Below are 25,953 nucleotides of genomic sequence, written 5' to 3'. Positions count from 1 at the left end.
CCCACCGACCGAGCCCCGCCCCTCGCGCCTGCGTATGGCCGTGGTGTTTTGGCCCGCGGGCGGAGCCGTAGCCACGGTCTTCTTGGGCGTCCGCAGCCGGGAACCCGGGTGTCCGGGATCCGGAGCCGAGGTCCATGATGTCGGAGAAGGAAGCTGGGCAGAGCGGAGGCTCCCCGCAGGTCGGCGGGGCGACTGTCAGCGACATCCAGGAGCTAATACGGCGCAAGGAGGAGATCGAGGCGCAGATCAAGGCCAATTATGAAGTGCTGGAGAGCGTGAGTGTGGGCTCGGGGCTCGGGGCTCGGGCGGGGGTGGGGCCCTGGGGCCTCCGCTTGAGCTCGCCGCTGTGGATCTCCCCCTCCCTGGGAGGCCCGCGGCGCCGCAGCTGCGGCCTCTGTCGGCAGCCGGCAGTGAGGCAAATAACGTTAATAAAGAACAATTCGAGTTGACATTCTAGCAAGCGTTTATGGAGTGCTTGCTGTGGGCTGGCGCGGTTTTCAGTGCTTTACGTTAGTTAGCTCATTTAATTCTCGCAGCGACCTTTGAGGTGAGTTCTGATACTTGCCCCATTTTGGGGATGGGGAAAGAGAGGCATCACTTAACTTTAAACCTGCCTCAGGTGACAGCTGATTTTGCGGTGCCAGGGGGAGAATCACCACCATCTTCACTCCTTGTTGAATGTTGATCAGATGGTCTGTGCTTTGCTACCCACTTTATGTCGGAGTTTCTTAAACTTTAATGTGTACGCGAGTCACCTGGGGATCTTGTTAGAATTCAGATTCTGATGGGAGGCGGGGCGTGCGGGAGCAGATGCCGCCTTGCTAGCAAATTCCCAACGATGCTGATGCTACTGGTCTAAGGATCGAGCTTTGAGTGACAAGTCACGCTCGTTATCCTTATTGTATAGGGAGCAAACCGAGGCCCAGAGTGGCACAAACCCTTGCCTAGGGTCGTGTAGGTAGGAGATGGCAGTGGTCAGGCTGGTTCCCAGGTCTGTCTGGCTCCAAAAGTGATACACTTTTTCTTAAGCCACCTAGTGTAAAACCGCAAATCAATTTGCAGAGGAAAAGCAAGTTAATTACATCCTATATAGGGCGGATGGAATGCAGTTTAGGTGATGGGAGTAGGATGAGTATCATGGAGGCCAGGGTACCATTTTACTAGGTGCTGACCGTATGCCTGAGGGGTGCTGGTTTATGTGTGTTGTATCCTGACAAGCTCACCACTACCCTGTGAAATTGCTGTGTCACCCTGAAGCCCAGAAAGGGAAACTCACTTGCTCAAAGTCACACAGTGGGATTCACATCTCAGGCCTGTTGAATCCAGAACCTGTGCTGTCAAGCATTATGCCAGCAGTTCATCAAACTGTAGTTGTTTTCTACCACAAGCAGGGTGCTGTCTCCATATACCTCCTGTACTGTTATTCCCTTGATAGTTTTCTTTAAGTTGACCCATTTTTTTACTTAAGTAAATTTGTTTTGAAGGGAAATTTTATTCCACAGCATGTGAAAAAGTGAGAATCTCTTCCCTTAAATATAAGGTCAAAATGCCTGTCAAAGTGATCCATCCAAATTTCCATCAACTGATGAATGGCTAAATACAATGTGGTTTATCCATCCAGTGGAATATTATTCAATAAAAAGGAATGAAGTACTGACGTGCTACAATGTGCATGAACCTTGAAAGCACGGTGCTAAGTGAAAGAAATTAATCACAAAAGACCACGTATTTTATGATTCCATTTATATGAAATGTCCAGAATAGGCAAATCCATAAGCAGAAAGTAGATTAAGGTTCCTAGGGCCTGAGGGAGGGGGAATGAGAGTGACTGCAAGTGGCTCCGGGGTTTCTTTCGGGAGGGTGGTGAAAATGTTCTAAAGTCAATTGTGGTTGCACAACTCTGAGGATTTTCTAAAAACCATTAAATTGTACACTTTAAATGGCTGGATTATATAGTATGTGCTTTATGTTTCCAATCTGTTAAAAACAAAATGGGAGGGGTCGGACTTGTGGCTGAGTGGTTAAGTTCCTGTGCTTTGCCTCGGCGGCCCTGGGTTTCACTGGTTTGGATCCTGGGCGCAGACATGGCACCACTCATCACGCCATGTTAAGGTGGTGTCCCACATAGCACAACCAGAAGGACCTACAACCAGAATATACAACTGTGTTCTGGGGGGCTTTGAGGAGAAGAAGGAAAAAGAAGATAGGCAACAGATGTTAGCTCAGGTCCCAATCTTTAAAGAGAACAAAATGGGAGGACCCAGAGATAGCAGGTGATCTGGAGGTGTGATATAAAGACTAGCACCAGATAGACTTTCTCCTTGGTTATTGAAGGATTGAAGATAGTTAGAAATGGAAGAAGTATTTTAGATTCACGGTGGTTTGATGCCCTGTGTGTGAGCTGCCAGCGGTGTGGGTCCTAACTTGGGAAAGCAGTGTCTTAGGTGGTATTGATTCGAAAAGGCCACTTAACTCTTCGTGCTTGTGGAGAGGCAGGAGGCAGATACAGATGTTTAGCCCCTGGCACATTTGTGCAGTATATGCAGCGAGTCCTGTGTTAAGGGAGTATATGCGACCCTTTCCCGCTAGCAAGAAACAGTAGTATAACCCAGAGGCTTCCGGAGAGAAAGGGAGAGAAGTGAATGGAATCGTTCCTCCCGATGCCTGTGTACACTAGGCACCTTGTCTCTGTGCTGACTTATAATTACAACCATCATTTATGACTTTCTCTGTGTGTTAATTTCTGGGGCTGCTGGAACAGATTGCTGCAAACCAGGTAGCTTAAAACAGCAGAACTTTCTTCTCACAGTTGTGGAGGGAACAAGTCCGAAATCCAGGAGTTGGCAGGATTGCTTCCTTCTGGAGGCTCTGAAGGAGAATCCCTTCCCTGCCTTTCTCCTAGTTTCTGGTGGCTGCCAGCCATCCTTGGCTTCAGCTCCATAACTCCAGACTCTGTCTCTGTCTTCACATGGCCGCCTTCTCTCTGTCCCAAAGCTCCCTCTCCCTTCTGGTATAAGGATATCGGTCATTGGATTTAGGACTCAGCTTAAATCCAGAATGATCTCATCTTCAGATCCTTAACTTAATTACATCTGCAAAGAGCCTTTTTCCAAATAAGGTCACATTCGCAGGTTCTGGGGGTTAGGACTTGGACATATCTTTTGCGGCCCACTGTTTGCTCCCCTGTGAATCTGCCTGGCACTGTGCTAGGCACTCTACATGGGTCAACTCATTAATGCTTGAAATAGGTGTGAAGGGAGCTGAGTGCCATTATTCCCATGTTGTAATTGAGGAAGTTGAGGCGGAGAGGTGAAGGTCTTAACCAAGGGCGCCCAGAACGTGCACGGCAGAACTGAGGTTCACGTCCTAGTCTGACTGCAGAATCCCTCCTTTGCGTCGTATGATGTGTTTTGTGCACCGTGCCCTGACTTATGTGGGAGAAGACTTCAAAATGTTACAACAAATGTACTGTTTTGAACCGGGAATACATTCCCGTGGTCAAGAGTCAAAGTCTGCAGAAGGATATAAAATGGAAAGGCTCTCTCCCTCCCCTGTCCCCTAGCCACCCCACTCCTCTCCCTGGAAGCAACTGATGATATGAGTGTATCCTGCCTGGGAGGAAAAGCTTCTTTGAAAGCCCTTAGAGATCTCCTTTTATTTTCAGAAGAACCACAGTCCTGCCACAGCTGGCTGCTCTTTGGGGCTTTCACTCCCCTCCAGCTTCCAAGGCCACCAGCTAGGTGTCAGCTGCCTGTAGGAAGGAGAGTTTGGAGGAGTCGAGGAAGAGGCTGGCCTTGGGGTTGACCCTCAAAGGAGTTCTTAGGTTTATCTGCATTGTTCTAACTTCAAAAAAGAAGAATGATTCATGTTGGGGCTGGCCTGGTGGCATAGTGGTTAAGTTCGCGCACTGTACTTCAGCAGCCCAGGGTTTGCAGGTTTGGATCCTGGGCGTGGACTTACACACTGCTCATCAGGCCATGCTGTGGTGGCATCCCACAAGCAAAAAATAAAGGGAGATTGACACAGCTGTTAACTCAGGGTGAATTTTCCTCAAGCAAAAAGAGGGAGATTGGCAACAGAGTTTAGCTCAGGGCCAATCTTCCTCAACAAAAAAAAAGAAAGATGAATGAATCATGTATTACTTGTGTTATTAAAAATTAGTTAAAAAAATAATGCCCACCTCAGAAGGTAGTTGTGAGAGGATGTGGGTAAAGTACCTGGTCTATGCTAAGTGGTGAACATGCAGTAGTTTTCCTTACTTTCGCCTTTATTAGGACTGTGAAGAAAGATAGTCTGAGGAAAAAGGTCTTGAGGACTTCACACCTGTGGAAGCTTTTTAACCATGTTTCTCCCCTCCAGCAAAAAGGCATTGGGATGAACGAGCCGCTGGTGGACTGCGAGGGCTACCCCCGGTCAGACGTGGACCTGTACCAAGTCCGAACTGCAAGGCACAACATTGTCTGTGAGTGACCCTCGTTGGGAACGTTCCCTGCCTTGTAGCAGGAGATAGTAAAGGCACGCAGATGAAATCGCCAATACTCTGTATTAGCTGCTTCCCTCTCTGCTGCCTTGCTGGGAGTATCTCATTGTCCCCATTGGTGGACAGAGAATGAAGGGAATGTGTTAGACTCTAGGGTTCTATATGTATGGTTTCATTTTGTTTTTAAGAACTTTACTTCACTGTAGAAACTTTATTGTGATAACAACAGAAACCCAAATAAAATATTGCTTAAATCCTAATCAAATCAGTTATGTGTTAGGAAATTTATTTAGCTGTTAATGATAGTGACCTGACTATGGTCACTCAAACATAAAAGAGCTCAGTCCCTCAGGAAAGACATTTCAGGAAGGCAGTGCGGGGCTGGCCATCAGAAACCCAGGCTCTGCCATCCTTAGGACATGTCATCCATCTTCAGGGTCCCCACGTCCATGTGCCAGGCAGGAAGAAAGAAGGAAGAAGACAGGAAGGACAAGAGATCTTATGCCACCAGCACCCCTGCATTTGAGGATCTGTCCTTCAAGTCCCACCCCCGCCCCCTGCATCAGTTTCTGCTTCCCCCTCATAGGCTCTTCTGCCTTTAAGAAACATTGGGAATGTCTTCCATGATGGGGTGATGGACATGTTACTATCCTAACTAAAATCTCTTATTTGTGTCTGTATATATGTATGTATTTATTAATCATCAAGGAACAGAGAGAGAGCAAAGGTTGAGGAGTGTATTAGTTTTCTGTTTCTCCTGTAACCAGTCACCACATACTTAGTGGCTTAAAACATCACAAATTTATTTACAGTTCTGGAGATGACATGTCCAAGTGGGTCTCACTGGGCTAAGATCAAGGTGTCAGCAGGGTGGTGTTCCTTCTGGAGGCTCTGGGGAAGAACCCATTTCCTTGTTTTTTCCAGTTTCTAGAGGCTGCCCACATTCCTTAGCTTGTGGCCCCTTCCATCTTCAAAGCCAGCAGTTGTGTCTCTCCAACTTCTGATTCTGTCCTCCTACCTCTTTCTCTCCTGCCTCCCTCTTTCGCTTATAAGCACCCTTGTGATTACATTGGGCCCACCATTTGGATAATTCAGGATAATCTCCCCGTCTCAGGGTCCTTAATTTAATCACGTCTGCAAACTCCCTTTTGCCATGTAAAGTCACATATTCACAGGTTCTGGGTATTAGGACATGAACATCTTTGGGGACCATTATTCACCCTGCCACAGGTGTGCAACAAGCGCTCTCTACCCAAAATCATATTAGAAGGGAATTTATCGGCCCATTGTTCACTGAACGACTTCTGTTTTGCCTGTTTGAATCTTGAGTCCACCTGCAGCGTGTTTTGGGTTAAGCCCCTGTTTCTCAGTGGAGGTACAAGTAACCCTTGGGTGGGATACAGCTTCAGATGCCAAAGGTTCCTCAGAGCCACAATATGATCATAGAACTTCTTAGAGCATCATTTTTCCCGGGGGGTTTTGGGGAAAGAAGCATGCCATTTTTATGTTAATAGGAAGATCAGGGGTAGGGAAAAACCATGTTAAGATGATCAGACTGGAGGGAAATTTGGGGCTTTTGGCTAAACTCTTCAACTCCCCAGGGATGTAGCCCACTTGCTTCCCCAGTTAAGAGAATTCTGGGGGAAATATGAGGAGCCCTAACCCACAGTGTGAGGGAAGGCATTGACTTTATTTTTTTCAAGTGGTTAGCCCGATGTTCTAACAACATTTATTAAATAGTCTATTCTTTCTCCGTTAATTCGAAATGCTAGCAGTATTGCATATTAAATCTGGAGACATGCTTAAGTCTCTTTCTGGGCCTTTTGCCCTGTTCTGTTGGTCTGTCCCTGTGGGTGCTAATATCATACTGTCTTAATGACCGTAATGTACTTAAGAATCTGGTTGACCAGTTCCTTCTTATTGGTCTTCTTTTGAAAAACTATTCTTGCAAGTTTATTTTATTATTGAAAACTAATTGGGACCGGCCCAGTGGCACAGCAGTTAAGTTCGCACGTTCTACTTCAGTGGCCCAGGGTTTGCCGGTTTGGATCCCCGGTGCAGACGTAAGCACTGCTCATCAAGCCATGCTGTGGTAGGCGTCCCATATATAAAGTAGAGGAAGATGGGCACAGATGTTAGCTCAGGGCCAGTCTTCCTCAGCAAAAAGTGGAGGATTGGTGGCAGATGTTGGCTTAGGGCCAATCTTCCTCAAAAAAACCCCCAAAAACCTGACTTTATTTTTTAGAACAGTTTTACATTAAGAGAAAAATTGGGAAACTAACACTAGTGGTCCCACATACTCTGTACCCAGTTTCCCCTGTTAGTAACACCTTACGTTAGTATGGTGTATTTGTTACAATTGCAAGTTTGTTTTTTGGGCTGTACTTTGGAAATGTTTTGTCAAGGAAAAAAAATTTTAAATTCTGATTAGAATTGCAATATATTGTAAATAAAGTCATTCATTCATTTACTCAACAGCTGTAGCTAGAGAACTTACTGGGTGCCACGCGTCACCGAAGGTTCTGGATCCTCTGGGAGCGTTTCGCCTGGGGCTCTTTTCTAGTCAGAGGGCGGCAGTATGTGATACGCTGCCGTCATTTTAAGTCTTCCTGCCCAGCTGTCCGTCTCCACGTATTCAAATCTGGGTTCTTTTCTCTTGTCTGCTCCCTGGGTTGAGTACTGGCTGCCGGAATGCCTGAGGGCCTCGCCTTCGCTCCAAATGGGCGGGGCGGAGGATCCAAGTCAGAAAGCCGTGCGCGCCCATAGTCCCATGGCCAGAGGCCCCTGGGAAGTCTGAAAGTCTGTGACCCGCAGACGCTAGATGTGGGCTGGCTGGCAGTGCTGGTCTGCTCAGGCCTCAGGAACTCCTCAAAGGGAGCTGTGTGTTAGTGACCTGGCTTGAATAAGGTGCGGAATCCAGGGCAGTACAGGAGGTGGTTTTTAGGTTAAAAAAAGTCTCAAAATGCTAGCCACTATGCTGGACTGGCCTGCGGTGGTGACTTATTGGACTGGCACAGTGCATCACAACAGTTTGAAGTAGCCATCAGTACTGAAAACATCAGAGGGTTTCATCCCGAAACTCCTCATTTCCAGCTTTTCTCCCTGTTACCTCTCCCACACTGAACATCCCCAGCTCATTTGTTCTGGAGGCAGTGAGGGAAAAGTGACACCGTCCTCAAACCCAGCCCGCCTCACTGATCTGCATGGACGCCACGCTTGCTCCTTCTGTGCATTTGAGTTTGTGGCTGTGGATTCAGCGGGACGATTCCTTACTTGTGCTCACCTTTCGGGTCTCAGCTGAAACCGTGCTGCCTTTGGGAAGCCTTCCCTGATCGCCTAGACTAGCAAGGTCAGGGCCCCTGGCTGGGCAGGCCTTCATCGCAGTCATCAGATGTTATGGGACCTGCTTGTTCTGTAGCTGTTTTCCTTGCTAGACTGTCAGCTTCAGGAGGCTCGCTTCTCCCTCTTGTTCGCAGATTAGTCCTCGGCCTCTAGCTCAATGTCTGGAATGTAATAAGTGCTCATTAAATACTTGTGAATGAATGTGGGAGGCTTGTGTCCTCAGCTGTCTTCCTTCTCCCCTGATATGGTGTTTTCCCCCTAGGCTTGCAGAATGATCACAAGGCGGTGATGAAGCAGGTGGAGGAGGCCCTGCATCAGCTACACGCTCGCGACAAGGAGAAGCAGGCCCGGGACATGGCTGAGGCCCAAAAAGAGGCCATGAACTGCAGCCTGGGCCAGAATGAGGGCCTCAGCCCCCTTCAGGCCTTTGCCAAAGTGAACAGCATCAGCCCTGGCTCCCCTGCCAGCATTGCAGTAAGCCAGGGCCCAGCCACCTAGATCCGCACCCAGATGGCGCCGTGGGTCTGGTAGCCTTGTGGGGCGTAGGTGGAGGGGGACTGTGCAAAGACAGACCCGCTCTGTCTCTGGGCTGCAGGTTGATTTCACTTACTCGTTCCTCAAACACTGATTGAAGCCGGCAGGGGGCCCAGCCTGTGCTGGGGCCGAGGCTTCGGAGAGCAGTCAGCCCCTGCTGCCCTCTGAACTGGTTGAGGAGAGACCTGGGACACGAGGTAGAAGGTGATCAATGTCCCAGGAGAGCAGAAGAGGATTCCTTGTTGGGGCTCATTTAGCTGGGCACTGAATAATAGACATGAGAGTGACAGCAGTAGCTGCCACTTATGAGCCCTTGCTTTGCACCAGGTATGTTGCCCAGTGAGTAATGTATCTTCCCTGGTGTGTTTTAAAAAGCTTTAAACAGCTTTATTGAGAGAGAATTCACATAACATAAAATTTACCCTTTTAAGGTGTCTTAATTCCATGGCTTTTAGTGTGTTTACAGAGTCATGTGTTCATCACCACAATCGATTTTAGAATCTTTTCATTATGCTAAAAAGAAACCCTATATGGCTTAGCCTATACCCCCTAACCCCCCCATCTCCCCCAGCCCCTGGCAACCACCAATCTGCTTTCTGTCTCCCTGAATTTGCTTATTTTGGACATTTCATATAAATGGAATAATACAATATGTGGTCATTTATGACCAGCTTCTTCCACTTAGTATCATGTTTTCAAGGTTCATCCATGTTGGAGCATGTATCTCTAGTTCATTCCTTTTTATGGCTGAGTAGTACTCCATTGCATGGATGTACCACATTCATTTTATCCCTTCATCAGTCAGTGGACATCTTGGTTTCCATTTTTTGGCTGTTATGAGTAATGCTACTATGAACATCATGTACAAGTTTTTAGGTGGTCATGTATTTAATATTTAATCACACAGCCACCTTCTGGGGTAGGTACTAATCTTTATCCCATTTCACCCGTGAGGAAAAGCCTCAAAGACCTGAAGGAACTTGTGCCAGGACACGTAGCTCCTAAGCTATGGAACTGGGTCCTGAATCCAGATCTTACCAGTTGTCTGTAATAATCACAGGACTGTAAGTTACACATAAGCTCCGTTTTATTCACCACTGTACCCACGGCAGCTGGCCCAGTGCTGTATGTGGCATGACGAATATTTGTTGAAGGAATGAATGAATCATGGTCTGTGTTCTTAGAATGAAAGGGTCACACCAGTCCTGGGTCAGCCTTATGCCTGTGGCAGCTTGTTTGGGGGCTTCTAAGGCAAACTTGTCTTCTGACCCCTAAACGAAGCTGGCCCAGCCTGCTCTGCCTCTTGCCCCTGAACCTGGGTCAGGACCACCCCGAGAGCAGCGTTTGGCTTTTCCCTGGATTCCTCAAGGCCTCTACAACCACCTATTTTTATCAGACATCAGGCAGACTTGACAACCTTCTACTAGATCTACCCTAGAAGGAACCCCCAAAGGGAAATGGCCCAGTTGTCCACCATGCCTTCCTGCATGAGGTTATCTAAACCCCTGACCTCTTTGCTTTGCGCCTGCCACTCCCCCCTGTAGAAAACAAACTCTTGGCCTTGACGTGAAATTGGGTATGGAAGGGTAAGGAACACCAGAAGCAAATTTAACCTCTAGCCTGGTTTTCCATTTTCTTTTCTCTCTTTAGGGTCTGCAAGTGGATGACGAAATTGTGGAGTTTGGCTCTGTAAACACCCAAAACTTCCAGTCACTGCAAAACATTGGCAGCGTGGTGCAGCACAGTGAGGGGGTGAGTTGAAGGTCACGTGGCATCTGGCCAGGAAATGTTGCTGGGGCCTTTGACTTTCTGCCTTCAGAGTGCTATTACTCAGGCCTCGTCCCGGCTCAGGGCCTTTGCGCTTGCTGTTCACTCTGCCTGGAATGTTTTTCCTTCTTTTTTTCCCTCTTCTTCCCTCCTTACCTCATACAGATGACACCTTCTCAAGGAGGCCCTTCCAGCCACCCTATCTAAAATACCCTCTCTTACTTCCTGTCCCTGTTTTCATTTAACACTGTTTCTTGGAGATCTTTTCATTTTGGCACACACCTTGCTCTTTTTTACTGCTGCAGAGTACTCCAGTGGATGAATGGTCTGCAGTTTGTCCATCCACAGATATCCGTAGACATTTTGGTTATTTCTGGTTTTATGCCAGCATGAATAGTCGCATGGACTTGTTTGCAACTGTGCTCTACTTGAGGTAGATACCAGAAAGTAGAATTACGTGCTCTTAGTGTATGCACACTTAAAATTTTAATAGCTAATTTGAAAAAGTTTTACTAATTTATACCCTGGCCAACAGTTCGTGAGTATACCATATTATTGATGGTACCCTGTATTATTATTATTATCATTATTATTTATTCTTCTCTCTAAAACCCCCCAGTACATAGTTGTACATTCCAGTTGTGAGTGCCCCTGGCTGTGCTATGTGGGATGCTGCCCCAACATGGCCCAATGAGTGGAGCCATGTCTGCGCCCAGGATCCCAACCAGCGAAACCCCGGATTGCAGAAGTGGAGTGCTCAAACCCAACCACTGGGCCACGGGGTCGGCCCCTACTCTGTATTATTGATCTTTCAACTTTTTTGCTAAAATGGCATTTTGTTTTTATTTGTATTTTTTTGATTACCAGTGAGATTATCTTTTTTTGTGTGTTCATTAATGTTTGTATTTTCGTTTCTCTGAGTTGATTGTTAGTATTTTTTCACAGTTTTTTTTCCTGTGAGGAAGATTGTCACTGAGCTAACATCTGTGCCAATCTTCCTCTATTTTATGTGGGATGCCGCCACAGCATGGCTTGATGAGTGGTGCTAGGTCCATGCCTGGGATCCGAACCTTCGAACCCCAGGCCAGCCCCTTAGAAAGTTTTTTTAAATTCACTTAGATATTTATTGAATTTTTTTTTTCTCTGAGGATGGTTTGCCCTGAGCTAACATCCACTGCCAGAATTTCTCTTTTTTGTATGTGAGCCACCACCATAGCATAGTCACTAACAGACGAGTGGTGTAGGTCTGTGCCTGGGAAGCGAACCCAGGCTGCTGAAGCAGGGCACACTGAACTTAACCATTAAGGCCTCCAGGGCTGCCCCTATTGAATTTATTGATATTACAGGGCTCTTCACTGCCAAAACCAAACCTGAGAATTTCAATAAAGAAATACGGTGCAATGCACAGTAGTGTAGTACTATTCAAACAGTAGTATATTAGAACTTGATTCTTTTTGCATTTTGATAATTTCAGTTGTTAAAAATATAGGAGTTGAGATTCAAAATCAGCTGCAGTCGTCCGGCTTCTGGTATAGTACATCATTAAATGACATTTCCACCTAATCAACTCAGCTCATTTCTTTTTTTTTTTCCTTTTTTTTTCCTTTTTCCTTCCCAAAGCCCCCCCGAGTACATAGTTGTGTATTTTTAGTTGTGGGTCCTTCTAGTTGTGGCATGTGGGATGCTGCCTCAGCGTGGCCTGATGAGCAGTGCCATGTCCGCGCCCAGGATTCGAACCAGCGAAACCCTGGGCTGCCGAAGTGGAGCACACGAACTTAACCACTCGGCCACGGGGCCAGCCCCCATCAGCTCATTTCTCAATAATGTAACCCCAACAAAAGAGTTCCTTTTTTGGCAAAAGTCCATACTTTGCAAGGGAAATATGGGGCTCAAAATTCAGAGAAATTATTTACTAAAGTTTTGGTTCCCAAATGAAATCTTCAGGTTAACCCACAATTCTTGGTTTGTCTTGTGTCCATTCAACTCCTGCTTGTCTGTGCTGCTCATCCATGTGTAACTCATCAGAAGACAGGCATTGAGCCAAAAGACAGTTGTCCAGTGCCCATGTCCCTGCTAGAGGGCAGGCCTTCGTTTCTGCACTGACGCCTCATCAAATCTGTGCTTGGATGGAAGTTTAAAATTTTGGTTTTGTCACATTCTTCAGTTTCTTGCCTTGTGGCTTTTGCATTTTGTGTCTGCTTAAAGAAGTTCTTCTAGTGCTTTTGTTGTTTTGTTTTTAGTTTTTCTTTAATCCATCTGCAATTTATCTTTATTATTATTTTTAGAACAGTTTTATTGAGGTATAATTCACATACCATATAGTTCACCCATTTAAAGTACATACATAATTCAGTGGGTTTTAGTATATTCGTAGAGTTGTGCATCCATCACCACAGTCAATTTTAGAACATTCTCATCACCTCTAAAAGAAACCTTGTACCCATTAGCAATCACTCCCCGTCCCCCCCACATCCACCAACCTCTGGCAACCACTAACTTACTTTCTGTCTCTATGGAATGGCTTATTCTGGACATTTTGTATAAACGGGATCATGAATATGTGAAATTTTGTGACTTGTTTTACTTGGCGTAATATTTTCAAGGTCCATCCATGTTACAGCATGTGTCAGTGCTTCATTCCTTTGTTGTGGCCCAATAATATCCCATTGTATGGCTATGCCACATTTTATCGATCCATTCATCAGTTCATGAATATTTGGGTTGTGTACACGTTTTGGCTATTATGAATATTACTTCTATGAACATTTATCTACAAGTGTTTGGATATTTGTTTTCATTTCTCTTGAGTATATACCTCATCTGGAATTAAGTTTTGTGGATAGTGTGAAGTAGGGCACCAAACTTTTTTTCCCCCAGTTAGATAGTAGTTGTCCCAGTACCATTTGGTGACGTTAATGCTTTACCCACTCATTATATTGCCACCTCTGTTATATAATTCTTATTTGTGAGATTCTTTATTCTGTTACATTGGTCTGTTTGTTCTGAGCCTTTCTGAGGTTCCCTGGAACAAATCCATTTGTTCTTGGTCAGCTTCCTTTTAACCTCTTGCCATAAAGAGTGTATTAGTTGTCTGTTGGTGAGTAAAATACCCCCAAAACTTAGGAGCTTAAAACAACAAACAGTTAGTATTTCTCAAAATTTCTGAGGGTTGGGCCTCCAGGCTGGGTGTTTCTGGCTTAGGGTCTCTCATGAGGTTGTACTCAGGATGTTGGCAGAGGGTACAGTCATGTGAGGGACTTGACAGAGGTTATAAAATCTGCTTCCGAGACGCCCCGCTCACATGTGTGTTGGCAGGAAGCTTCAGTTCCTCATCATGTGGGCGCTTGAGTGCCCTCACAGCATGGCGGCTGGCCTTCCCCAGAGTCAGCCATCCGAGAGAGCAGAGAGGAGGCAGCAGCGCATTCCTTGACCCAGTCCCTGAAGATGCATACTGTCACTTCTACTTTATTCTGTTCCTTAGAAGTGATTCACTAAGTCCATCCCACGCTCAGAGGGAAGGGAATTAGGCTTTACTTCTTTTTTTTTAAAATTTTTTATTGAGTTAATGATAGGTTACAATCTTGCGAAATTTCAGTTGTACATTGTTGTCTGTCAGTCGTGTTGTAGGTGCAACCCTTCACCCTTTGTGCCCACCCCCCACCCCCCCCCCCTTTCCCCTCGTAGCCACTAATCTGTTCTCTTGTCCACATGTTTAAATTCCTCATATGAGTGGAGTCATACAGAGATTGTCCTTCTCTATCTGGCTTATTTCACTTAGCATAATTCCTTCAAGGTCCATCCATGTTGTTACAAATGGAATGATTTTGTTCTTTTTTATGGCTGAGTAGTATTACATTGTGTATATATACCACATCTTTATCCACTCATCTGTTGATGAGCACTTAGGTTGCTTCCACATCTTGGCTATTGTAAATAATGCTGCAATGAACATTGGGGTGCATGGGACTTTTAGAATTGCTGACTTCAAGCTCTTTGGATAGATACCCAGTAGTGGGATGGCTGGATCGTATGGTAGTTCTATTTTTAGTTTTTTGAGGAATCTCCATGCTGTTTTCCATAGTGGCTGCACCAGTTTGCATTCCCACCAGCAGTATATGAGGGTTCCTTTTTCTCCACAACCTCTCCAACATTTGTTACTATTTGTTTTAGTTATTTTTGTCATTCTAATGGGTGTAAGGTGATATCTTAGTGTAGTTTTGATTTGCATTTCCCTGTTGATCAGCGATGATGAACATCTTTTCGTGTGCCTATTGGCCATCCATATATCTTCTTTGGAGAAATGTCTGTTCATGTCTCCTGCCCATTTTTTTTTTTTTTAAAGATTTTATTTTTTTCCTTCTTCTCCCCAAAGCCCCCCGGTACATAGTTGTATATTCTTCGTTGTGGGTCCTTCTAGTTGTGGCATGTGGGACGCTGCCTCAGCGTGGTTTGATGAGCAGTGCCACGTCCGTGCCCAGGATTCGAACCAACGAAACACTGGGCCGCCTGCAGCGGAGCACGCAAACTTAACCACTCGGCCACGGGGCCAGCCCCCTCTCCTGCCCATTTTTTGATCAAGTTGTTTAATTTTTTGTTGTTGAGTTGTGTGAGTTCTTTATATATTATGGATATTAAGCCTTTGTCAGATGTATTACTCGCAAATATTTTTTCCCAGTTAGTGGGTTGTTCTTTTGTTTCAATCTTGTTTTCCCTTGCCTTGAAGAAGCTCTTTAGTCTGATGAAGTCCCATTTGTTTATTCTTTCTATTGTTTCCCTTGTCTGAGAAGACATGGTGTCCGAAAAGATCCTTTTAATACTGATGTCAGAGTGTACTTAGGCTTTACCTCTTGAAGGAAGGAATATCAAAGAATTTATGGACATATTCTAAAACCACCACACAGAGTTTCTATTTTCTCTACTTCAGTTTCTTTAAGCTTTTCGTTTTGCTTATCTCTCATTGCTCATCTGCAGTCTCCTTTCCCATTTTATTTCTTTGTCCTTGGGTGTTGTACCTTTGTTATCACTTTACTGTTCCAACATCATTTTCTTGAGTCTTCTAAAGGTGGTGCAGATGTAGCTTCATTCTCTTCTGTTTATCCAAAGTCTGTTTTCACTCCTTCCCGCCCCCCCCCAGCTTTCTAGTGTATTATGGTTTACTCATGTCTCTTGTGTACCTTGATGCATGTACTTTTAAATATTATAATTGTCTGGGCTCATTGTTAGTGGTTTGTTTTGTAAATGTATCTTTTTTCTCCTGGAAGAGGTAAAACATACACATGGTAAAAACAGAACCAGAGAACATATAATGACGCCTCCCTCTCCTCTCCTTCAAGTCTATTTCCTCTCCTCCAGAGGCAGCCGCTTTCCAGCCGTGTGTCTTTCCAGGGACAGTCTGTTCAAATACCAGCATACTACATAGCTACTGGTTGTTTTATTAAGGTGTAATTTACCCACATCGAAATTCACCCGTTTCAGTGTACACTCCTGTGAATTTTGACAAATGTATATATAGTCAGGTAACCAGCCCCATAACGAAGATACAGAGCAGTTCCATCATCCCCCCCCAAAATGGCCTCATATCATTTTGTAGTTAACCTCTTCTCCCACCCCCACCCCCACCCCAGACAGCCTCTGATCTGTGCTCCATCACTATAGTCTTACGTTTGCCAGAATGTCGTACAAATGGAACCGCCCAGTACATAGCCCTTTAAGTCTGGCTTCTTTCACTGAGCATCATACATCTGAGGTTCCTCTGTGTGCCGTAGTTCATTCCTTTTATTGCTGAGTAGTGCTCCACTGGGTAGACGAACCCCAGATTCTTTATCCATTTGCCAGGGAGGGACATTTAGGTTATTTCCAGTTTTTGGTGATTACTGATAATAACTACTGGGTTTTAATCTGCCTTTTCTAGTTTAATATATTTGTAGGCTCTTTATAGGTCTATAAATCCTTCTTTACAAAAATAGTTGTTCAACATTTTTTAGCAACAGAACCTTTTCTTCAAATGAAATTTCATGGGGAGTTCCAATATATCAGATACCAGCTGAGCTGGGAGCGGGCTGGAGGGTGTGGGAGGACTCACCCCTCAGGGCCCTGGGTCCTTCTGGAACCAGAGCCCAGCGTGAGAATTAAGGATCCAGGTTTCCATTGTTCTGTGAATTTAAAAAACCCCACAGCATTCTGTTGTTAGATATTTAGGTAGTTTCCAATTTTATGGAAACCTGGAGATTAGCACTCTTGTAAATAAGTATTTTTTTAAATAACTTTTTAAAGGTGAGTTTCTGAATCAAATGCTTATACTTTCAAAGGAAAAAAACCCTAAATTTTAAAAAACTGTCTTTATTATAAAAATAATGCATAGTTTATTCAGCCATAAAAAGGAATGGTGTACTGATATGCTGTAACATGGACAGACCTTGAAAGGATTTGTGCTAAGTGAAAGAAGTCAGACACAAAGGGCCACATATTTTAGAATTCCTTTTATATGAGATGTCCAGATAGGCAGATCCATAAAGGTAGAAAGTAGATGGGTGGGTGCTGGGTGCTAGGGGGAGGAGGGAATGGGGAGTGACTCCTAATGGATATGGGATTTCTTTTGGGGTGATGAAATGTTCTGGAATTAGGGGTGATGGTTGTAAAAATCTTTGAATATACTAAAACCCACTGAATTGTATACTTTGGTGAATTTTATCGTATGTGAATTATATCTCAGTAATGCAAACAATGCATATTTAGTGTAAAAAAATCATACAGTGCAAAAGTATTTAAGAATAAAAGTCCTGGGTCTCTCCCTCCCTTAGTACCCTCCCTGCTGTGTTTGAGTGTGGGGCTGGATACTGGCACTGTAGTGCGCAGCAAGACAGATGGAAGGCCCTTGCCTTGGGAGCACTTTGGGGAGGAAGTCAAGCATTAATCAAATAATCAGAGATATGTAATTATACACTCTGAGGAACTCTGAGGAATGTTCTGAAGGAAAAGTTCAAGGAGGCTAGGAGAGCAAATAATGGGGTCCTGATTTAGTTTGGGGTTGAAGGAGAATGTTCCTGAGGGCACAACCCAACCCGTAAGTGTATAGAAGTTTATCAAGGCGGGGGAGACTGGCAGGGAGTGGAGCCATCCAGCACGGTCATGGCCCTGAGATGGGAGGACCGGAGAAGGCTGGTTGGAGCCCAGAGCAAGGAAGAGTGGGGAGAGGGGAGGAGGCAAGGCCGAGAGCTTGGCATGGGCGAGACCACCCAAGGCCTTGTGGTCCCTAGTGAGGATTTTGTTCTTTTTTCCTGAGGAGCAGTAGGGAGCCATGTCCACTTTCAAGCCTGAGAGTAACAGATGTAAGCAGCTTTGTGTCTTGAAAAGATTTCTCTGGATGCTAGGTAGAGAACTAATTGGAGGGCTGACAGAGTTTTAGCAGCCTGGTCAAGAGATGATAGTGGATTTGACGAATGGGCAAATCAGAGAGACATATAGGACGTAAAATAGACAGGCTTTAATATGACGGACTGTGTCAAAGATGGCCCCTGGGTTTCTAGCTTGCCCAGAGGTATCATTTCCAGAACTGGAAACACATCAGTGTATCCCTCATATGTTTCCTCGGTGTGGGTGTGTGTGTCTATAGTAGTTGCTTTTTGAAAAAGAAGACCTACTCTATATACTGTTCTGGATTTTTCCCCTTTTGAAGGGATTTTTTTTTTTTTAAGATTTTTAAAATTTTTCCTTTTTCTCCCCAACACCCCCCCGTATATAGTTGCATACTTTTTAGTTGTGGGTCCTTCTAGTTGTGGCATGTGGGATGCCGTGTCAGCATGGCTTGATGAGCAGTGCCATGTCTGTGCCCAGGATCCAAACTGGCAAAACCCTGGGCCGCCGAAGCCGAGCGTGTGAACTTAACCACTTGGCCATGAGGCCGGCCCTCCCGTTCGAAGAGATTTTGATGTCAGGACACATATATTGTCATCATGTCCATGCTTGGTTTGTCCTCTTTTACTTAACCAGCCCCCCATTCTGGACATGTAGGCCGTTTCCAGTCTTTGGCCATCACAAACAATGGTGTAGTGAATACTTTTGTCTTGTGTGAGGGTTTCTGTCCGAGGGATATCTAGAAGTGGAATTACTGGCTCAAAGTCATTGCACACGGACAGATTTAATAGATGTCGTCAAGGTGTCCTCCAAAAAGCTTGCATCAGTTCACATTCTCTCAAGTAGTGTATGTGAGTGCTGATTTCTTGACTCCTCCCCGACTGTGTTATTGTCCATCTTTTATTCTTTGACAGTCTAGGTGAAAAATGGCATCTTCTTTGTTTTTTCTTCAAGTTTTATTTTATTTTTTCAGATTCAGAGATTACATTGATAATCTGCCATAATTTTTTTTAATTGTGGTAAATATACATAAAATTGACTGTTTTAACCATTTTTAAGTGTACAATTTTGTGGCATTAAGTACATTCACATTGTTCTGTCAGCTTCCCCACCATCCATCTCCAGAACTTTTTCATCTTCTCGAACTGAAAGTCTTTACCCACTAAACACTAACCCATTCCCATTCTCCTAAGCCTCTGGCAAGCACTGCTCTACTTTGTGTTTCTATGAATTTGACTGCTCTAGATAGCCCTTATAAGTGGAATAATACAATGTTTGTCTTTTTGTGACTGGTGCATTTCGCTTAGCACAAGGTCTTCGTGGTCCTTCCATGTTATCACGTGTGTTAGAATATCCTTCCTTGTTAAGGCTGAATAATATTCCAGTGTATTTATATACCATATTTTGTTTATCTGTGAATCCGTTGATGGCCACTTGGGTTGCTTCCACCTTTTGGCTATCGTGAATAATGCTGTTGTGAACATGGGTGTGCAAATATCTGTTCGAGTCCCTACTTTCAATTCTTGGGGTATGTGCCCAGATGCTTAATCCAGGTTTATGTGGTAGTTCTGTTTTCAGTTTTTTGAGGAATAGCCATACGGTTTGGCACAGCAGCCGCACCATTTTACAATGCCACCAGCAGTGCACATAGGTTACAATTTCTCCACATCCTCACCAACTCGTTATTTTTTGTTTTTTGATAGTAGCCATCCTAATGGGTGTGAGGTGATATCTAATTGTGGTTTTGATTTGTATTTCTCTAGTGATTAGTGATGTGGAGCATCTTTTCATGTGCTTTTTGGCCATTTGTCTATCTTTTTTTGAGAAACGTCTATTCATGTTCTTTGCTCATTTCTCAATCAGGTTGGTTTTTTGTTGTTGAGTTGTAGGAGTTCTTTATATATTCTGGATGTTAGTCCCTTATCAGATACATGATTTGCAGATATTTTCTCCCATTTTGTGGGTTGCTTTTTCACTGTGTTGATAGTGCCCTTTGATGCACAAAAGTTTTAAACTTTGATGCATGTTGTTTTAATTTGTAATTTTCTTTGGTATGTGTTCTACCTACTTTAATTTTTTTAAAGTAATACATACACTTAGTAAAAAAAAATTAATAGTACAGAAAGATATAAAAGTTAATGTCTTCTTCTCTTCCCCAAACTACTAGTGCCTCTCTCTAGAAGTAATCACTCACTGTTAACAGTTTTTTTGTATATCTTCCAGAAAACTTTGTAGGCACCAAGCAACACATATGTCCTTTTAGAACATATATTCAAATAGGTTCATACTTTGCTGTTTTTTTTTTTTTTTTTTTTTTTACTAAAACTGCTTCATGCACTAGATTATATCTGAACAATACTTTATTCAGGGATATTTTGGGTGTTTTCAGTTTTTGAATTTATAAACACTCCTTGAATGAACACTTTGTTTGTATATCACCTTGTACTTTTGAATAATGTATCTTGTATGCACCTATTAAAGATTTTTTCTTGGGGGTGGGAGACAGATGTGTTTCTCCACATATGGTACTGATTTGCAGCCCCAGTCGCTGCCCCGAGTGCCATGTCCCCCACACTCTCACCAACTGCAGGATTATGCTTAAGATAAGCATCCTAAGGGGCTGGCCCCATAGCCGAGTGGTTAAGTTCATGCACTCCGCCTTGGCAGCCCAGGGTTTCACTGGTTCAGATCCTGGGTGAGGACATGACACCACTCATCAGGCCGTGCTGAGGTAGCATCCCACATGCCACAACTAGAAGGACCCACAACTAAAAATACACAACTATGTACTGGGGGCTTTGGGAGAAAATAAATAAATAAGCATCCTTACCAATCTGTTGGGCAAAAAACAGTATCTCAGCATTTTAGCCTGAATCTCTGAGTACTAAGGGGGTTGAAGATATGAGCTTATTTTCCTTTCAGAAGCCCCTGACTGTGACAGTGATCCGCAGAGGAGAGAAACACCAGCTTAGACTTGTCCCCACACGCTGGGCGGGAAAAGGACTGCTCGGGTAAAGTATCTGTTTCATTCACACGGCAATGGTACTTGAGTGTTCGTTAGTCATAAGCTGCGGGGATGAGGGGAACGAGGAGGTGGATCATTGGGAAATGATGGGAATCCCCAGATTGCCTGTAGAAACTCACGATAAATACTCGTGGTGGGAATGAGGTTGCAGGGATGGAGGTGGATGGAGCCCTCACTTCTCTGGTTCTTTCATTAACTGGGCATTTGCTTTAAAAGCATTAAAGAATGTAGAAGAAAAACTTGGAAGGGCTCACCTGATCTTCCTGAAAGAAGCCACCAAACTTAACTTTCCCATTTCTTTTTTTCTTCCAGCTGCAACATTATTCCTTTGCAAAGATGATTGTCCCTGGGGAACAGTAACAGGAAAGCATCTTTTCTTGCCCTGGACTTGGGTCTGGAGGGATTTCCTCCTCTTCTCTCCCTGAAGCTTAAGGATCTGGAAGAGGCTGGAAGCCTGAACTTCTAGGTGGTGGAAACACTGTGGCCTCCCAGTGTAATCTCTTGGGATTAAGGCATTGTTAAAAACTTGATTTGTGCTCAGCATCTTTTGCAAATTTGGCCGTGGCCCCAAATGGGAATCCTCTGGCCTAAATGTGGGCAGTGGGCTGGAGTTATTCTGGCAGGTGCTGATACGACTTTCTTCTTTTAGGAATTTTTTTTTCCCAAATAAACACAGTTTTAAAGTACCAATATGACCATGTTATCACTCCAGCTGAATTTCTTATGAACCTTTCAAATCAAAGCTCAGATTGGAGTTAGAACATCCTCATAGAAAGTTGGGCAAAACAAACCAACAATTGTGCTGAAGTCAAGATTTGACCAACAATATCTCAGAAACGCCATCCCGTAGTAAATGGGATTTCCATACACTCAGGCTACACTATATGCATTGCTGCCCTGGAGACGGAAATTGTTAAACAGTTCCAGGCATCCTCAGCTGTGGAACCGCCAGGGCCACAATTGCTCTCTTTAGGAATAGGGAAAGCCAGTAGATTCCCCAGGTAGCCCAGAGCTGCATCGGCTTCCTCTGCCATAACCCACTAGAGGGCAGCACACTCCTTCACTTCTGGAGTAAAAAAGCCTGCTAATTAGCTTCTAATTTGACTTTTTATCATTGAACCTCCTGGCCATGCCTTCACGTCAACACTGTTCTGTAAATTGCTAAGATGTGCTTGACACGGCTGATGGGAACAAGCAGTGTGTGCAGATTGACCTCTTGAGGATGCTGATTCCTTTTTCCTTCCTTTTATTTTCTCTTTAACATGGCAAAATGGGTCTCAGTGATTCCTGGTGACTCTGTGTGTGTCTTACGTTCTGCCGAGGCGTGCCCCGTCTTCCTTGGGACTGGATTTGCTTGAGTTGGATACAGGTATCAGCTACCCTGATGGGAGTCAGCATTGGGGTGTGCTTCCAGCCACGGGTTCTCATGCGCAACAGGAAAGCCTTCCTGTTGAACATCTTCCCCTAGAGATGTGTACTCCAGCCGTACATCCACAGGCGTTCCCCCTTGTAGCCACTGATATGCTGCATTTACCAGTGTATGCTGTTTAAATTGTGTTCCAATTCCAAGTGTTTTCCAATCTCTTTTTATAAGCCCTAGACTATAATAAACACAGCTTGTCCCATCCAGTTTACCCTTCCCCACTTTTTTTTGAGATGTATGCTTATCAACCAACCTGCATTGGGGCATGGGCGTCGGGGGTAGGGAGAATCATCTACATTTTTTTAAAATGATAGCTGCAGAGACTTCTGCATCAGCGCCTTTGGCTGGTTTCCTGCAGGTCTCCCTTGTGAAACCTGAGAATGGCCACATGTGAGATTTTAGCCCAGAGTCATTTTGAGGTGGAGTGATCTTAAGAGGTTTAACCAAACTGGTTTTGCGATAAACATTTTGTGATAAGAACTGCGAGATAATGTAACTTATATAATGTTTAATCCCAGCTAGGTAAAATTCTCTACAGACATGTAGTGCCCCGCTGCGAAAGTGTGGAGGACAGATGAGTGCAGTATCTGTGAGACCAGGAAATTCAGTTTGCTTTTGGCAAACAGAATTTTATCAAACGTTTCGTACTTCTTCACTTAATCTTGTCAAGCCTTTAGAAAGTCAAAATTACTAGTACTGGCCGCTGCAGCGTTCAAAGGATGGCGCCGTGGGAAAAGCAGGGGCGAGTCGAGAGGAAGGTGAAACGAGGAACACCAACTTCGCAGCTCGAGTCGCGGCGGCGCCTCTCCCTCGGGACCGGCAGGGGGCGTGTCGTCCCAGCTCCTGGGCGCGTGACCACCGTCCACCCCTCTCGCTTTACGGCCCGTCGCCCGCGGCGGCGGTTACCATGGGGATGGGGCTTGGGTGGCAACCGTAACTAGGGAGCCGGTGGAGGTGAAAGCGGCGGCCGACTGCTGGAGGCTCGGAGGTGGCGGAGGGGTCCAGGAGGCGGAACGACCCCGGCCTTTGAGGACGGGGTGGGCGCGCTCTGTGAGTCAGGGGTGGGGCCGGCATGGCGGGGCCTTGGTGCCACGCGGGGCCGCTCCCCGCTCCCCGTTCCCCGCTCCCCGCTGGCGGGCCGGGCCTGGGCGGCCCCAGGGAGACCGGAGCTGGAGGGAGGCGCAGCGCCCCGGCTCCTGCCGCCCTCCGCTAACCCCCCGCATCCAGGTTGCCTGGCCCAGTCTGGCGGTCGCAAGAGGCTCTGCGCTAAGCCCTGGGCTTGAAATCATAGCCATCATTTTCCAGGTGGAGGAACTGAGCGTCAGAGAGGTCTGCTTCTGAACTAGCCGTGTGATCTTGAATAAGTCACTTCAACTCTCAGAGCCTCAAACTCGTAGGTTAGTCGTAAGGAATAAATGAGAGAATGTTAGAAGGCCTTTAAACTTTTTAAACAATTGTTACCATTTCTCAGGCGCTCTGGGCTTCAACTGTGTTGAGCATTCTACATATGTCATCTCATCTAATCTTCATAACCACCCCAGAGTTTAAGGTTATCGTTTTTATTTTTCCTGTCAGCAAATTTAGACTCTGAGGAGTAAGTGACTTGCCCAAGGTCACAGAGCGAGTTCATGGTGGAACTGGGATTCAATGCTAGGAGGGGCTGACTGCAAAACCTGTGCTTTTAACCACTAAGCTACACTGCTTCTTCCCTTATTCACGTTATTACAATTGTAGCAAATGCCTTGGTTATCATTTTGCTGCCTGTGGGAATATGAATATATTTAAAGTGAGTTAGAGATTTCTGAAGTTATTCCTAGAAAGATGAGAGGTCCCAGGATCAATATTTTTAAGATTTGGGACAGGTTTTCCCAGGAGTATGACATTCCTTTTATTCTTGTGGAAAGGAACTAGAGCTGGTATTGCACATTTCATTGATTGGTTAGTGCACCAGGCAATCAAAATGGGAAACAGAGGGCCCTGCTGATTATTATGGTCAAAATTTCTCTAGAGGAAACTCCACAGAGAAGAATGTCAGATGCAGAGGAAAACCCACTAGAAGAAACAGAAGATGGAGAAACAGAAATGGAAGAAGAAGAAGCAGCAGAAGGAGAAGAAGAGAAGCCAAATTATAAAGAAGTAGAAAATATGCAACAGGAATCAAAAGAAGATGACACATTAGCATGGAGAGAGTCTCAGGAGGAGGTGGGGGAGGAGGAGGAGGAAGGGATTGAGGAGGAGGGGGAGGAGGAGGAGGAAGAAGGAGAGGAGGAAGGAGAGGAGGAAGGGGAGGAGGAGGAGGAAGAAGGAGAGGAGGAAGAAGGAGAGGAGGAAGGGGAGGAGGAAGGGGAGGAGGAGGAGGAAGAAGTGGAGGAAGATGAGGAAGAAGGGGAGGAAGGAGTGGAGGAGGAGAAAGAAGTGGAGGAGAAAGAGGAGGAAGAATGGGAGGAGGAAGAATGGGAGGAGGAAGAGGAGGAGGAGGAAGAGGAGGAGGAGGAGGAGGCTGTCAGAGAAGAAACGGAGGAAAAGGCTGGAGCAGCACAGGAGGAGGTGGCTGCAGGAGTAGAGGAAGAAACCACAGTGAAGCCCCAGGAAATCGCCAAGTCCGTGATCAGTTTGGAGAGACTTAGACCGACTGCTTCCCAGTCAGTCCTGTCAGGAACTTTCTCAGTAAGTAGTAATTGTAATTCATTCATCTGTTCATTCATTCATTCATTCAGAACCATTAATTGAATACTTACTATATGCCAGGCTATGGGGATACCAAACCAAATAAGACACAATCCATTCTCTTAAGGAGCTCTGGGGTGTGTAGGGAGGCAGATTCATAATGGAACATTATGAAACAATATGCTAATTGAGAGATGCATAGGAAAAAAAAGGACAACTTAACCCAGCTTGGAGGATGGTCAGGGAATGCTTCCTGGAGGAGGTGTGTACCAGAGCTGACTTAAAGGGCTGGTGGGGGATAACTGGAGTATGCTTGTCTTAGAACAGAGTCAGTGTGATAATAGGAACATAGGCTTCCCGCAAACTCTCCCTGTAGGGGAACTCGGCTCTGGTCCAAGGAGAAGTGATCCTCTGTAACTAGTCAGGCTTTTGGAGACCACCAGTGCCACTTAGAAGAATGATTTTGCTGTTGTGGGTCTGCCAATAGGCCAAGAATAAACCTGACACACCCATGATTCATGTTATTTAAGTACAAAATGTCCCAGGCTCCTTTTTGTGACACTTTGTAATTCCAGTGTGAGGCTAACAATCAGACTGGCTGATTAGGAATAGAAAAGGAAAATATGTGAAGGAATGTAGCTGCATGGACTGCATTTGGAATCACAATCTCCTTTTTTTTCTTTTTTAAGAAAACCCATAGTGGTAGCGAGTCAAAGCATTCTTTACAAGCAGAGCGTTCGGAAACAAATGAGCTTTCAGGCATCACAAGCTCACAATTAAAATTTCTTGATTTGGATCAAATCAGTTCAGAGGAACAACTCATCAGTTACCCTGAAGGGCAGCCCTCAAGCGAACTTGGGGAGAAGACCGACCAGATACCCCAAGTTGAATGGGGACAAGAAAGGAGAGACTCGCAACCGGAAATGGGAGACTTGGAGGTGGAAAAGGGAGGAAAGATACAAGAAGAAAGAGTATCGCACGCAAATGAAGGAAAAGAAGAAAAGTCCCCTCCCAAAGCAGGGAGCCCAAAGGATTCACTGGTGGCCACCACCACCGAGGACATCTTGTTTCAACAGGGTGACAGTGCCAATGTGTATCCCTTGGTAAGTGTAACATGCTTTTTAATTTCCCCCAGTGCTTTCAGATATTGTGAAATAGGAGAATTTTATGCATATGGGAAAAAATACCACCAGCAAGATCCTTTTTAAACTAGTAATAGACTTGTGTCTTTTCCAGTTCAGTTCAGAGCTCTGGCTGGACATGTGTGGCAGAATATGGACGTGAACGCTGCATCTGGGTTGAATAGTGTTGCTCAGCAGGCAGGAAATTCCAGGCGTAGTTTGTTGTGTTAGGATGCTGTTT

General features: G+C 45.1%; 2 protein-coding genes across 10 annotated transcripts in view; both read left to right on the top strand.

Annotated features, from left to right (window-relative positions):
* Positions 1–21,187, top strand: PSMD9 (proteasome 26S subunit, non-ATPase 9). Its single transcript, XM_014858724.3, has 6 exons — positions 1–275; positions 4,360–4,462; positions 8,085–8,296; positions 10,007–10,108; positions 20,399–20,487; positions 20,814–21,187. The coding sequence occupies exons 1-6, from the start codon at positions 135–137 to the stop codon at positions 20,839–20,841; spliced, it is 675 nt and encodes a 224-aa protein (XP_014714210.1). The 5' UTR covers positions 1–134; the 3' UTR covers positions 20,842–21,187.
* A 940-nt stretch (positions 21,188–22,127) lies between these two features.
* CFAP251 (cilia and flagella associated protein 251) overlaps positions 22,128–25,953 on the top strand; it is a 61,837-nt gene continuing 58,011 nt past the window's right edge. For 8 of the 9 annotated variants that reach the window (XR_011505317.1, XR_011505316.1, XM_044775928.2 and 5 more), the window contains exons 1-3: positions 22,128–22,974; positions 23,933–24,591; positions 25,281–25,694. Coding sequence is in view for 7 of the 9 variants with exons in the window: in XM_044775928.2 (XP_044631863.2) it covers positions 23,953–24,591; positions 25,281–25,694 (1,053 nt within the window). In the remaining 2 variants the exon portion in view is untranslated. Of the gene's footprint in view, positions 22,975–23,229; positions 23,322–23,932; positions 24,592–25,280; positions 25,695–25,953 lie in introns of all 9 variants that reach the window. The other variant, XM_070515969.1, reaches the window with a different exon arrangement.

Source organism: Equus asinus, chromosome 8 (genome assembly GCF_041296235.1).
Source record: "Equus asinus isolate D_3611 breed Donkey chromosome 8, EquAss-T2T_v2, whole genome shotgun sequence".
Taxonomy (NCBI): domain Eukaryota; kingdom Metazoa; phylum Chordata; class Mammalia; order Perissodactyla; family Equidae; genus Equus; species Equus asinus.
The sequence above is the reverse complement of the archived record's forward strand: the minus strand, read 5'-3'. Positions and strand labels throughout refer to the sequence as shown.